Source organism: Eucyclogobius newberryi, unplaced genomic scaffold, assembly GCF_026437365.1.
Source record: "Eucyclogobius newberryi isolate DKJ021-1_F unplaced genomic scaffold, fEucNew1.0.hap1 SCAF_13, whole genome shotgun sequence".
Taxonomy (NCBI): Eukaryota; Metazoa; Chordata; class Actinopteri; order Gobiiformes; family Gobiidae; genus Eucyclogobius; species Eucyclogobius newberryi.
The window spans coordinates 27,961,723-27,976,211 of NW_027315757.1; the positions used below are offsets into that span (position 1 = coordinate 27,961,723).

Genomic DNA, 14,489 nt, shown 5'->3' on the forward strand with positions numbered 1-14,489 from the left:
TACCAGTCTCATTTTCACAGACGAAACAGAAGACACCGGGTTTCCGGGTGACGTGGATGTAAACAAAGTGACGCGTAGAGGACCCCGTAAGGTGGCTTTGTATTTGCCTGCCTTGCGCGCACTGTATCATTTATTTACTCATTTTCTCATCCATTGGTTTGTTCAATATGTCTGCCTCTACATTAAAACCAAAACCCTAAACCCACCACTTAATATTCAGGCTAAACATAGACTTTAGATGTAAATGCATAATATATATTTTCAGCGAAAGGCAGACATTTTGAACAAAACAAAATAGTGATAGTATAAAATAAGAAAAAAGTTATACTGCCACAATTATTATTATTATTATTATTATTATTATTAGGCCCGAGCGCCACAAGCTGGCGAGAGGCCTATTAATCGTACGTATTACTCGCACGTATTACGTGCGCACGAAATCGAGCGCAAAGCGCTCGCCCACTTCCAAACACTCACTAACGCACTCCTTCACTCACGCACGCCCCGTGCATACTAATTAGTAGTAGGAAAATGGAACATTACCGTTGTAAACGGGCGAAGCCCGTGCAAAAGTGCGCACTAAACGAGCACTTTACATTGGGAAGCGGTCGTCATCCCCTTATAAAGCACTCATTTGCGCTAAGTAGCTCACGAATACGTTCCCCATCTCTTGCATGTTCCGTGCATATAAACATGTAACGCAAAAATTGAACATTATTACTGTATAGCGGGCCAAAAACACAAAGTGGGCGGAGCCCACTCAAAATTAACAAAAGTACCCGTCAGTGACCAGGGACCCACACCATGAGGTAGGAAAGCGCTCAAAAATGTATAGTTTATGATATTTGAAAAATGGGAAACATCGTTTTCGCATCGGAATATTCTTCTTCTTCTTCTCGGGACCAACCCCCCTATTTTTCACCCAGTGAACATTGACGAAAAGTCACAAAAATGTTCACACCTCTAAAAATCGTGCCTCTCTACATTCTGGCTATTTCCCTTTTCTAAAATAAAAAAAAATTGGCGCGTCAGCGCCCCCAAATGTACCAAAAATGCATTGAGAGATTGGAAATGACCCCAAAAAAATCTGATCGTAGAATCATGAAATTTGGCGCCGAGGTAGATGGTGACAAGAGAAGTAAAAAATATTAGTACGGCAACGCCGTCCGCCCAACCAAATGTCGGCCATATTGGTTCAAAAATGGCTAAGCCTGACTCGGGAGTTTTTCCAAATGTCGTACTTTTACGAACTCCTCCCAGGGCGTTGGCCCTAAAAAGCTGAAATTTAGTGAAAATGGTACTGAGGAGTGGGACATCAAAAGTTATTCAAATTACATTGACACCTCTCACGGTCTGTGCGGCGAAGCCGCAAACTGTAGCTAGAATTTCAGAAATCTCCGCGTAGCGGCGGCGGCGTGGCGAGGGCCGATCATTGCCGCTTGCGGCTTTAATTATTATTATTATTGGCAGCTACGAGTCAGACGTGACTTTAACTTTTCTGGTGAAGGGTTTGCCCACCAGGTAGAGCTGTTCTTACTTCCTTAATGGCATCAAATGAAATGTTACAGAGAAAAAACTGTCTGTTCGTGTATAAATTGTAGTAAAATATATATACTTGTATGTTGAGTATTCCCAAAGACAAGAAAAACCAAGGCACACACACACAAAAATAATTTAAAAGCCTTTATTGCAACATGGCTTTTAGCTTTAAATATACACCGCTGCGTTTTAGCCCTACGTGGCCTTCCTCAGGGTCCAAACCATGGATGTATTCTATTATCGGTCCAAACAGACCAACAGGTGTGTGAGACTCATTTTATAGGGAGGGGCCTGTGACTTCACCTCTTAAATTTGACATTATATAAATATTTCAAACTGAATATTTACAATACGTTCTAAGTAGATTTATGTAAGTGCACTTACTTGATAATAATACAAGCATGAAAATTACAAAAATACAATCATGTAAATATAACACAGTTGCTCAAGAGGGTGTCCCCTACACATAAGATGGGCCCCCTCTTACACAGCTAAACCCGTTTGTGTTCATCAGGGCTATAAGGGACAGGTCAATGTCATCATTTAGGCCTGAAAATTCAGTAGCTTTTAAGTTCACAATCCAACATGTTTTGCATTGGAGAGCCTGTCTTGTCCTCGCACTGGTTTTGGTATGGATTCGATTATCATGACTTTTAGTTTGTTGATGTTGCTGGAAATGAACGGCCATAGGGGTACTGGGGGTCACTTTTCCATATGGCACGTTTGTGTTCTGCACGTCTGTCTTTAAGTCTACTTTTTGTTCTTCCAATGTAAAAACACATCTCACATTCCAGTTTGTAGACCACAAAGCATGTGTTGCAGTTTGTATATTTATTAAGATCATAAGATCATCAGATTAAGATCATCATGTAAGATCATTACATTGGCAAAAGCAAGAGACAATAAATACATTAATAAACGAATTAACCGCGTGACACACAGAAGGAAGTAGGTCATGCAAATTGCTCTATTACTGGCACAGTATGTCATGAGAAACTTATCAATAGCTGATAAACAAATCTTCACGCGTGATTTGGCCTTGTCAAAGCTTTGGTAAGATATCCAAAAAAGGCAGATAGTAAATTTGAAAAAAAGAAAAAAACCTCAGCAAAAAAATAAAGCACTAAACCTAGGCAACATTTATTTTTTTTTAAATTTGTCAACAGAATAATAACAGAATTAAGGATGATCATCACTGTTTTTTACCCATGCATAATCATATGGTTTCAATGTATACACAACCATCGTCTTCAGCAAAAAGTAGAGTCTGTAACTGGTAAAGTAAGACATAGTCATATGAGTTGTGCACCATGTCGGTCAAGAGTATTTATGGATTTTTAAATTTATTTTCTTTTTGGAATTCAGTATTGAATATCAAATATTTATTTGTAATTAAAATTCTATTGCAAATATTGCAATTTGCAGATTTTTTGGTCCAGGGGAAGGAAGCGTCCTCTCTGGCAAAAAGGTAATGCTAAACTATAAACAGTATTGTAAAGCTCCATTACTGCATTGTCTCTATACTTCTGAACACCACTATAATAACTCTGTGATGGGAGCCAGGCCTCTGCAGGTGCCTCTGTTAGACAAAGACGGTTGTAGTAGCAAGAACATTAGTTGAAGGAGTAAGGAATAGTTGTGGGAGAAATAGTAGAATGAAGAGAAATGTTTCTAAATGTAGTAACAGGAGCAGTGAGGTGGAGCTGCAGTGGAGAGTCAGTCGAGACTGGGTTGTGGGTCAGGGGTCACGGCTTGAGGCTTGGCTCACTCAACACAAGATGAAGAACTTGGCAAAATTGTGAATAAAAAATAAAAGCACAGAAAGTTGGTGGAAAGGTGGAAAGCTGTTGGATAATATGACAAATTATTACTTAAACTGATGCACCAGACACAGGCCTCAAAGTAAACAAGGGAACACAATCCAGGTGAAGAACCCTGAACTCTTTGTCCCCTCTGCTCGGCTGTGCCTGTCCTCCAATATCAAAGCATTTACAACTTTGCATTTTCTATATGTCTGTGTCTTGTGTATTGCTCCATGATAAATCGGGCCTTCATTTATTAACATTACATACATTATCCACAGACATTTAACTGTGTGGTGACCTGTCCAATTTTGCCAAGTTCATCATGTCTTGGGCTGAGTGAGCATTCTTAGCCTGAGCTGCTTAACTCTTCTCGCGCTGTGACATCTGTTCCATTCCCCAGTCAGGACGGACCACTACACTGCAGCTCAAACCACCTTCTTCCACTGCTCCTGTTACTACTTTTAGAAACCTTTCTCTTCATTCCACTACATCCCACACAACTACATTTCCTTCTTGCTATTACAACCTTCTCTGTCAAACAGAGGCACCTGCAGAGGCCTGGCTCCCATCACAGAGTTATTATAGTGGTTTTCAGAAGTATAGAGACAATGCAGCATTGGAGCTTTACAATACAGTTTATACTAGTTTAACATTAACATATTTTAGCCTTTTCCCCCCCTTGAATAAAACAGATTTCATAAAAAAGAAAATCAGACGTGTGTTTTTGCGTATCTTGGTTGTTGAGTGAAAATCTATATTCAAGTTGTTTCTGAAATAATTACATTATGTGCTTTTTTGTATTTTTTAATAAAATTGTAATTACGACTTTATTTCTGATATTTGATCAATATCAATTCTAAACGTAAATTCCAAATATCCATAAATACACTGATCTGGTCCTATCTTCATACTTATACTTTAGCAAGTTATCCAAACTAGGCCCATTAAACCCAAATAAGACATGCTTAAAAACTTTTATTAGTCAATATTAAGGATGATGGTTACAAAACTGTCTTCTACCTACGCACTATGTCTCAATGTTTACTGAGGTCATCCCATGATAAATCACAATTCATGCTTGTTTTGCAATTCTGTCAGGTGTTGCTGTGCGCTTCTGGTAATGTCTTTACAACCTTTGGCTAAGAAGCAAAAGAGTAAAGTCCAAGAATTTGGTGCTGTTTCTTGGAGCTAAGATCCTGAAGATTCTGGAAGAGTGATAAATGGTGAGTAACACGTTCTGGTAGAGGGAATTTTTTTATTTTGCTTCCTTGGGGTGTGGCTCATTGGCTTACACAATCAGCTTCAAAGATAATCTCCAATGTCATGCACATGTGAACAGTTGAATGTGTTTGTATTGCACGTGTAGTAATTGTCTGCTCTGGATCTGTGTTTTCTGTCCCTGGCAGCAGAACAGGAACCTGCAGGAAAATGATTTTTAGGTGATGATTTTCTCCATTGGCTTCCCGTTTAGTTTAGAACTGATTTTTTTTAAATTTTACTTTTTCTTTTTAAAGCTCTGAATGGCCTGGCACCTCCTTATCTGGCCAAGCTTCTGGCTGCTCAAAACCCAAGCAGGGATCTAAGGTCGACAAAAGGATTAAAAGGATTCCATTTTAATAATCTTAAATACAATACACATGAAAGCTTAATAAACTCATAAAACTGAATATATAGAAGACAACAAAACACATATATAACACAATATAATGTTAGAGCAGCAAACTATAATACAGTAATTTACAAAACAGCTTTATAATATGTTTCACTGACCGAACACACACACACACACACACACACACACGCACACACACACACATGGCCTACTTGTACATCTTTATGAACGCAGAAACACTTCAAACAGACTTGCAACTGAATGCATTCTGTAGAAAATGCCAAAAGGAAGTCCAATATTCACAACGGCAGTCCACACGTTGAATGTGAAAAACGTAATTTCAGTGTCATGGTCAAACTGGGGACGAGCACCAAAGGCAGGCATAATCCAGAGCTAAGGAAGGAATGCAATCATAATGAAAAACACATACAATGAATAAATGTGGTGCAAGAAAAATGTCAAATGTACTTACAATGATGTTGCACATTAGCAAAAAGGTACAGACTTCCTTCACAATTCGTCTCTTCCATGCTAGTTTGCGCAAGTGCTCAGAGCAGTGGTCAGAGCAGTGGTCAGAGCAGTGGACCGATTCGCCCGTCATGTTTTTGTCCGTTGCTGACGCCCCAGACTCGTTCCTGCTCTCGTCTTTCTCTTTTTCTGGATACGGGTTTGTGATGATTGTCGAAGGGTCAATCTCATGGTGTGGCTCCCGGTGCAGTCCTTCGATTATAAAGAAGTTTTGGAGGCCGAGCTGGATGACCATAATTATTGCCCAAGTCAGGTTAAGTCTGTTCAGGTAACCACTCGCTCCCGTCGCTATCATGGCTACAATACTGAAGTAGCTGACGATGAATTGTCCGAGCGAAGCGCCGACCAGCAGCCCCACGTCTAGATTCCGCGTTGGGTTCTTCTCCGACACATGGTCCCTGTGGTCAAGTTTAAAAACGCCACAGCCCAGAACCGTCGCCAGGGACATCAAAGTAACTATCACTATGTTCATTACGAAGTGCATCATGAGCGCGTTTTCGTTTGAGTCCTGATCATCGTAACTGTATATCTTCAATTCCATCTCGTAGATAATAAATGTGGCGATGCCTGCGATGAGAAGGATGAGCCCCACAACCGGTCCCAAAACAACTTCTCTGAGACGGAATATAAAATGGGGGTGGCCGTTCTTGTCTGCTAACCGTCCGACATTTTTCCACATGATAAAGGCCATGGTGGAAGCAAAGAGGCTGTACTCAATGTTAAACGGGTAGAGGTAGTAGTACGCCACCTTAAAGATGCTGCATGACGAGTGGCTGCATGTGCACTCGTCGTCGCCGAAGCCCGCTGTTGCAGAAGACAGAGCGTTATCACCACACGATACACATTTTAAAACATTTGCATGCGTTTTGAGCGAATACCTCGGGCAATATAAGTGCTTCGGCTGCTATATTCGGTTTCGTTGATTCGATTTTCAGGAGATGTTGTTTGGTGAAGAGATTCCTCTGTGACCAAAGTCATCCACATGACTAGATTTGTGGAAAGGGTTAGCATTATTCCACAGCTGAAAGACAAAAACAAGAAAAAACGTTTAATACAACAATATATGATCTCAATTTAATATTTCTACCGGTCTTGTATTAAATGTATTGATCAGAAAAGGTCAGTTAACAAATGTGCTATTAACAAAAGGACATTACAGGATGTGTCTTACCGTGATAGGTTTTTTTGGACCTGCAGACAGTCTTTGGCGTGAAACCACAAGAAGTAAGTCTGACACACAAAAAACATACTGTCAACTCCATGCACAGATGTTGAACGTACACATTGGATCGTCACTGAAACTATTATAACCATTTTACCTGTGCGGATATGAAGGCAATTTTGATCACAGGGAAGGCAACTTTGATAGCAGACTCACAGTGGATGTAGCCCACGTAGCTCGCTATCTTGAAAATATTCATGATTACACTTAGGACTCCGAATAGAACCAGACCACCTAAAACAGAGACAACAGACAATTTTAGCTAAACATAAAAAATATAGAGCAATGTTTAAATCTATTTCCTTTACCTCTGAGCCAGATTGGTCCAGCATGAGAGTCCTGATACACAATCGCGTGTTCCTGTCTCGCTGTATAGACGGCGTAGTAAATCATCCATGCTGTGGTGAGGATGAGGAGCACGACCAGGTAAATCTGCAGGTGAGCCTTGCTGATGTTGATGTACTTGTAGGCGCTGGCGCACACCAACGCGCAGCCCAGAATCAGGACGTTCATAGAGATAATCCCAGACACCATCCAGCCCCAGTTTTGGCTCTCTTTCCTGTGCTTGGCCACGGCAGAGGAGTCGGCACAGTCAGGTTCACAGGTGCTCTCCGCTTGCTCTGGGATGCCCGAGGTGTTGGACAGGTGCGTCTCCTCTGCCTTGTTGTGTTTCTCCATCATCTTGCACGGTTCACAGGGATCCCCCTCTAGCAGACATTTACACTGAATATCAGTATTCAAGCACATGGCTTCCACTTCTCTCTGCCCCTCTCAAATGACTTTTTCCCTGACGCATTTGCTTATATACAAGAGGTTGCAGGTTTAATGGCTACACCCACTCAGTTAACTAGCCTACCTACTAGCTAAGATCCCGCCCCAGTGAAACCTTTCTAGGAAGAAAATAACAAATAGAAAAGCAGAAATGTCAGCCTGCCACCATACATATGCAAGAACAAAACAGACATATACAGTAGTTAACCTGACCAGTCTAATCCCTATATTTTTCCATCAACATGCAATAAACTTATTTTGCTTGGTCGACATTTTGTTGGAATGAACCCCAAACACAAACACACAATTGATTAAAAGGTGATGTTGAGTGTTACCTGGTTCAGTGTGGTCCTGCTGGCCTCCTCCTGTAGTTGCCTTTTATAAACCCTTGAAAAAAAAGTCTGTTTACTTTAGAGGGTCATAAATATCAATAAATCAGCTACAAACAACGCCTCTTCATGACGATGCATTCGTGGCTTTAAGCTTCCTGTTTCATGCAACATTTTAATTTAATTAATTAATCTATTAGCGCGTTCTAACGGAATACAATGGAAAGGAATGTCTTAACAGTTGTACAGTACATAATTATACGGACGCTTCTGATAATAACACTGTAAACATACTTTGTGGCCAATTCAGCAAATGAGGAAACCTATTCTGTGGCTTGTGATTCATTCACCTGCAGTGCAGCTGACTGTTTAACGCCTCTGTTTTACTTTTCACATTTGCAACGCTCTGAAGTTCGGACTGTCCCAATTCTCACGTTTCCCTTCCCTTGTGCTCATGCACTCTCAGAAAATGCACACTTGAGTGAATGCCAAGTGTGTATTGCGAATATAGGGACACGGAAACTCACACCGATTCCCTTTCCAAAGTGGTACAATTTAAATCCCCCTGACAGAGAAAACAGGCGAGCCTTGTCGTCCCTTAGTGGAAAATTCCTGAGGCGTACCCCATAAAAGATATGCAGCCTGTTGTTATGTAGGTTTCAAGTGGGCAGCAGGTCACACTCTGATTATTCAGCTTGTTTCATGTGCAAAAGGTCTCGTTTTTTAATGGCTGGTTTAGCCAGTTTGTCACAATTTATTCAAGCATGTAAATGCATTTGTTTTATTTCTATGTGCACATTTGAGAGAATAGTGCTTGTCTCACAAGAATATAAAATATTCTGACTAACATCACCCTTGTTTGGAATTTGGAACAATTAGGTGACTTTACACAATGGCTGACCTCCACCATGAAAGTGTCCTCTGGTGTGAACGCGCTCTACGTGACTGACCTGGTCAGTTGTTGCCTCCAGCACCGTGAGCGTGTCAACAGAAGGGCCTCGGCCTGCACGCATGTGAATGGGGGCAGACAACTCCTAAAATCAGACAAACCATTGAGGACATTGTGCACGTATCCTATGTCTGCCTATTGTGACAAGTTATATAATTAGAGGCGCCATGAAATAATAGGTAAACTGGGCGATCCCTTTTCGCGGGCCACTGGGGGAGTATCTTTCATTCTTAATGATCACTTTAGGGAACAATAACACCGGAGCATACAGTAGAAAAATATTTTAGTGCATGATCCGTTGGTGTGAGGGTCTTAAATATCGGGCCTTTTCTCATGTTGACTCCTCTGTTAGGACTGGAGCCCTGCGCGCAGCGTCATCTCCTTGGAAACCGCGCTCTCCCTCTACCAACGCTTCTGCGGCGGAGCGCACGGAGCGGAGCGAGCTCTGGTGGGACAAAACACTTCAACTGTCCCCGCTACCACTATTGCGCTGCCCCCCTCAATAGCCCTTTGTTGTGGACGATGCTGTGGTTATCGCACAGACATCACGATGGAGTAGAGAAGGGCGGATTCACTTCACACCATGAATGACAGGTACCACAAGGCGGCCCGGGATGGCTACTTGGACCTGCTCAAAGAAGCCACAAGGAAGGACCTCAACGCCCCGGACGAAGATGGCATGACACCGACGCTATGGGCGGCTTATCATGGGAACCTGGAGGCTCTGCGGCTGATTGTGGCGAGGGGGTGTGTATATGCGCTTATCTGCGTCAAAACTTTACGTGCCAGGCCTAGGGCTACTTTAATGTGACGTTTACTGTCTCTGTACTTGTCAAAGCGAAAATATAGGCCTTATGTAGGATTACATGCCAGCCAGAGTAGCAATTGTGGCCGTAACTCTTATCTATCTGCCTCCATCAATGCTTTTTTAATAGTATTTTCTAATACGTTATGTTACGTTTATGTTTTTTCCCACTGTGTTCCACATTATTTTGTATGTTTTTGTAGCATATTTTAAGCACAGTTAGTTTGAAATAAGGCACAGTTGGGTATTTAATGTCCGTTTAATTGCCATTGGATTGGTCACTTATTGCACGCACAATTCCTCAGGAAGTCTATAGCACATCTTAATTACATAGTTTTAAAATAGTTTAAAATTGCCCTTGAACCAATGGTATATGCTTTATTTAGTATGTGCAAGTTTAATTTCCCAAGTGCATACAATTTCTCTTCTCCCTCTATTCTCCATTTATTCTGGCTGACCTGTTTCATGGGCTAATTGAGAAATGGTCTCATTGTGTGACACATAATTGGTGACCAATCCACCGAAAGGTTTCTGTCAAAGTCATTGCTTTGCTATTATGCTATATATGCTATTTTTTCATATCATCAATCAAAAGATTTAGGGTTTTGTAAAATAATTCCATTCTGATAATATCTTTTCACATTGCAAATCAGTTACCATTAGTTAAAGTTATTATTATGTAACCAATGTGTAATTTTCCCAAAGAAAAGACATCCTCTGAAGTATTACCTCTTGATTGACAAGCAGAAGTGACATTGCACTGTAATATCAGTCAATAGGTGACTTGAGAAGTCCAAGCTCACGTAGGAAATGTAAACACAGCTCTTTATAGTGTTCAGCGTTCTTATGTGAAAAGCACAATAAAGCTGTCTTGAAACTCTGCATCGGTATAGCCTGAAAAAATATTTCAATCCTAAATGGAATTGTGATTAGTTTAGTGTTTGCCTTGTCATCATATATTTCAGTTCCTTTATATTGGGATGAGTTTACGGCTTATAACTGATATGCTGCACTCATCATTTAATTACACAAATGTGCTGTTATCTAACAATAGCCTGCTATTTTCTCAAATCTCAAACCTTTCCAAATCGCTATAGACGCTGGCAGAGTCGAGACACATTTCCTGTGAAAACTTTACAACGCAATACATCAATTATACATTTGTGCAGTGGCTTCACGACCGTCACATGAAATATTAAAGAGTTTGTACTTGGTCACACAGAAGGGCATGAACAAGAGGCAGTGCTGTAAACAATCTCTATTTAGCACCAACATATCATAGAAGATGAGACAAATGTATTAGATGAGGGAGGCAGGTCTTCCACAGGAGCCGTAATGTGGAGAGACGCTTTTGAAACTCTGTATTTAACTTAGGCTGTGAGTTTGACACGGTGTAATTACGTCACCTGTGGCCAATACGAGTTATACTTTATATACTCAAGCTTTTAAGGCTTCTGTGAAACGTGATCCAGGTGTAGTGTAAGGTTGTGGTGCCGGTAAAAACCTGCGCTCGTATTACAAACAGCAACAGTGACACACATGGCTGTAACCCTGAGGTCGCAGAGAGTCAGCCAAGGGTTTGGGATTGTTGTGTAGGGTTGTTATGGTGTATGTATGTAGCCTTTCTTTGTGTTAAGGTGGACTGTTTTTAGTATAGTATAGTTGGTTTGCTTTAAACTTGAATGTTGATTAAAACGTATACCGTATTTTCCGGACTATAGGTCAGTTTTGCCCAGGCCGCGACTTATACTTATATTTATACTTATTTACTTATACTTATACTCCGGAGCGACTTACATGTGATATTATTTGTATCATTTCATACTCCAGTGCAACTTATATATGTTTTTTTTCTTCTCTATTATACATTTTTTGGTCTGGTGTGACTTATATTACTTTGTAGTTATATTGTAAAGGTGCACAGTAACTTTCAACCTTTAACATCAGGCTGCTCACTACTGAAAGCAAAAATAACAATTATGATTATTTGAAACAATTGTTTATGTATGGTCAAAAATGAGTCGGTTGAAAAATTGAATAAATAAACAAACTTAAATGAGCATATTATTATTTATTAGTTATGCTTTGTGATTTAAAAGCCATCATAGATTAGAGGAAGTTTACAATGTATATATTATTCACTAATTGTCCAGCCCTATTTGTATTGTCTGATTAAATAGTATGTTTTTCCCTTTTTTCACAGAGGAAACCCAGACAAGTGTGACATATGGGGAAACACGCCGCTCCACCTCGCAGCCGCCAATGGCCATCTAAACTGTCTATTCTTCCTGGTGTCTTTCGGTGCCAACATCTGGTGCCTGGACAATGATTACCACACTCCACTGGACATGGCGGCAACAAAGAACCACATGGACTGTGTCAGATACTTGGATTCTATCGCAGCCAAGCAGACGGGCCTTAACCCCAAGCTGGTCGGCAAGCTGAAGGACCGGGCTTTCCGCGAGGCCGAGCGACGGATTAAGGAGTGTATGAAGATGCAGAAGAAACAGCAGAAAAGGATGGAGAAGAAGTTTCACAAAGAATCTTCGGAGGCGTCAGCTTCAGATTTCATGAGTTTCTCCAGTTATACAGGCAGCTCTGTCAGCCACAAACTGCGGAATTTCAACCCAGGAACTGTCAGTGTGCCATATTCTCAGGTAAGTGTTTGCTTTTGTGCTCAGAAGCATCTCTCGTTGTGTGAACTAAGTCGTGCATGTGCTTCCTGCCAGGCTACGCTTCACGCCACCAATCGAGGCAAGGCAAAGATCCAGAAGAAGTTGGAGAAGAGGAAACAAGGAGATGGGACCTTTAAAATTTATGAGGATGGACGGAAGAGTGTGCGCTCACTTTCTGGGCTTCAGCTGGGAAACGATGTGATGTTTGTCAAACAGGGGACGTACCTGAACCCCAAAGACCGCGGGCGCCGTAACGTTCGAGACATGTTCCCCAGAGACAACGATGACGCTATCTCACGTGCCATGAGCGAGCCGGACCTCCATGGACCGGATGTGGACTACTCTGAGATCAGCACTGACTCAGGGCACGACTCCCTCTTTAACAGGCCAGGGTTGGGCACCATGGTCTTCAGGAGGAACTATGTGAGTGGGGGCTTGTTTGACGTCGGACGGAGGGATGACATAAGCATGGCACAGTCTACTAATACTGTTCGGATGCGTAGTAGACTACAGCCTTATACCAGCATGGATGAAGACAGCATTGGCAGTGCCAGGAGCCTGCAGGAGAGGAACATCGAGGAGCTGCCCTGGGATGAAGTGGAGCTAGGACTGGATGATGACGATGAACAGGACTCCAGTCATTTGGAGGTGTTTTTGGCTACACAAAGCATGAGTGAGTTTTTCTCAATCTTCAAACGGGAGAAGATTGATCTGGAAGCCCTGCTGCTGTGCTCGGACAATGACCTAAAGAGTATTCACATACCTCTAGGGCCTCGGAAAAAGATATTAGATGCCTGTAAAAGACGACTAGAGACAATAGAAGATCCAGACACTATAGATGATACTGAACTGTAACTATGGACTGTCCGATGTGAAAGCGACTAATTACTGACATGACACGCTAAGAAACGAGCGGCCATGGCTTTATGAATCGTTATATATTGCCCTACAGAAAATACAATTAGCTGTTGATGGTCTGTTGGACGCAAGCTCATCCAGTTTAAAGGTCAGTGGAGAATTAAATGAATGTCACAAATGAAAATGAAGATTTCAAGGATTTATGACTTTTGGCAACTCATTCCAACAATGCACAACGGAACCTGTCATAGACAACAGATAAAACATAACAGTATTTTCAATCAAACTAGATGGGGTGTTACCATTCTGTGGTGGTGCATCTCATGGAGACATTCTATAGGGGTTTCCTGTGCTGCATGGCCAAACAAACTGAATGAGAGTTCCCAGATCTCAGTGCCATCCTTTGTTCCTGAATGCCAGGCAGTACGGTTAACAGAGAGGCTATTGTGGCCCCTGTGTCCAAGCAATATGTTGCCCCTGTGGGGTAAATCTGGCCATACCATGTGCCTGCATCAATAGTGCCAGATATTTTGCTTTCATGTCATTGTATTTGTTTTATAATATTTGTAGTACTTCTCACATCATGATTATTTGCATGTTTACATTAAGCCATACCCAAATGTGGCTCAAACCAAGTGTGAGCTGTGATAATGTGTCAGAGCTTGACCCCAGTGAATTCTTAGACTGTATATTTACTTCATTTAATAATAAAAATGTATGTCTAAAAATGCACAAATTCATATGTTACTGTGAAAATGCACAAACTAAATAAAGTATTGTAAAGTGTTTTATCACATTTTTGACCGAAGTTAAAACCCCTATAAACATCTAGGTACTATTCACACCTACTATTTCCAGTTTTATTGCATTATTTAATAACCTGATTACTGATACTCTCTCTATATCTGTTCCTCAATGGACAAGCTGTAATTAGTTTTCAAGCCTGGTACAGGACATTCTTGAAGTCTGTTCATTTAGTTGCATAATGAAGGTCAACATTTGCACTATATGATATTGTCATGTGTGCCTATTGTATTTGACCATAAATAAGTCAATAGACAGGTCATGGCGACCTCATTTTATGTCCATTCCATTGGTTCAGTCTATTGTTACTGTATAGGAGACAATAAAAAATCAAGTCGGCATTTTCATTGTTTAGCTTGAGATAAAATACTGGAAAGTGATTATTTTGCAGTAAGTATGCAGTGACACATGCATACTTACCTTACACGTAAAGGATTAGACCATAAAAATCCCACAATCATTATGATTGTGAAACGTTTCTCTGTATTCTTTTGTCATTCTTATAATCCAATCATGTCACAGTTAACTACTTGCTATAAACCGTTGTTAAACTTTAATTCTGAATGACAAAACAAGCTCATGTTAGCATCTT

At 41.0% G+C, this 14,489-nt stretch overlaps 2 protein-coding genes across 2 annotated transcripts; one reads left to right on the top strand and one right to left on the bottom strand.

Moving 5' to 3' along the window:
* Positions 1-4,948: 4,948 nt before the first annotated feature.
* On the bottom strand, positions 4,949-7,476 carry otop2 (otopetrin 2). Its single transcript, XM_072443258.1, has 7 exons — positions 7,015-7,476; positions 6,804-6,940; positions 6,656-6,714; positions 6,363-6,505; positions 5,429-6,288; positions 5,140-5,349; positions 4,949-5,109 (listed from the first exon to the last, which is right to left on the bottom strand). Exons 1-6 carry the CDS (start codon positions 7,451-7,453, stop codon positions 5,179-5,181), a joined length of 1,809 nt encoding a protein of 602 aa, XP_072299359.1. The 5' UTR covers positions 7,454-7,476; the 3' UTR covers positions 4,949-5,109; positions 5,140-5,178.
* A 1,676-nt stretch (positions 7,477-9,152) lies between these two features.
* Positions 9,153-13,796, top strand: ush1ga (Usher syndrome 1Ga (autosomal recessive)). The gene is made up of 3 exons (XM_072443259.1): positions 9,153-9,502; positions 11,764-12,217; positions 12,290-13,796. The coding sequence occupies exons 1-3, from the start codon at positions 9,339-9,341 to the stop codon at positions 13,088-13,090; spliced, it is 1,419 nt and encodes a 472-aa protein (XP_072299360.1). The 5' UTR covers positions 9,153-9,338; the 3' UTR covers positions 13,091-13,796.
* Positions 13,797-14,489: the final 693 nt, after the last annotated feature.

What these genes read in the sequence shown, in the direction of transcription:
- ush1ga (XM_072443259.1), top strand. Translation starts at nt 9,339, where the DNA reads ATGAATGACAGGTACCACAAGGCGGCCCGGGATGGCTACTTGGACCTG. An exon ending in CGGCTGATTGTGGCGAGGGG is followed by an intron (nt 9,503 to 11,763) that starts GTGTGTATATGC and finishes CTTTTTTCACAG; the next exon opens with AGGAAACCCAGACAAGTGTG. An exon ending in TCAGTGTGCCATATTCTCAG is followed by an intron (nt 12,218 to 12,289) that starts GTAAGTGTTTGC and finishes GCTTCCTGCCAG; the next exon opens with GCTACGCTTCACGCCACCAA.
- otop2 (XM_072443258.1), bottom strand. Translation starts at nt 7,453, where the DNA reads ATGTGCTTGAATACTGATATTCAGTGTAAATGTCTGCTAGAGGGGGAT. An exon ending in TTGCCTTCATATCCGCACAG is followed by an intron (nt 6,715 to 6,803) that starts GTAAAATGGTTA and finishes TTTGTGTGTCAG; the next exon opens with ACTTACTTCTTGTGGTTTCA. An exon ending in GTCCAAAAAAACCTATCACG is followed by an intron (nt 6,506 to 6,655) that starts GTAAGACACATC and finishes TTTGTCTTTCAG; the next exon opens with CTGTGGAATAATGCTAACCC.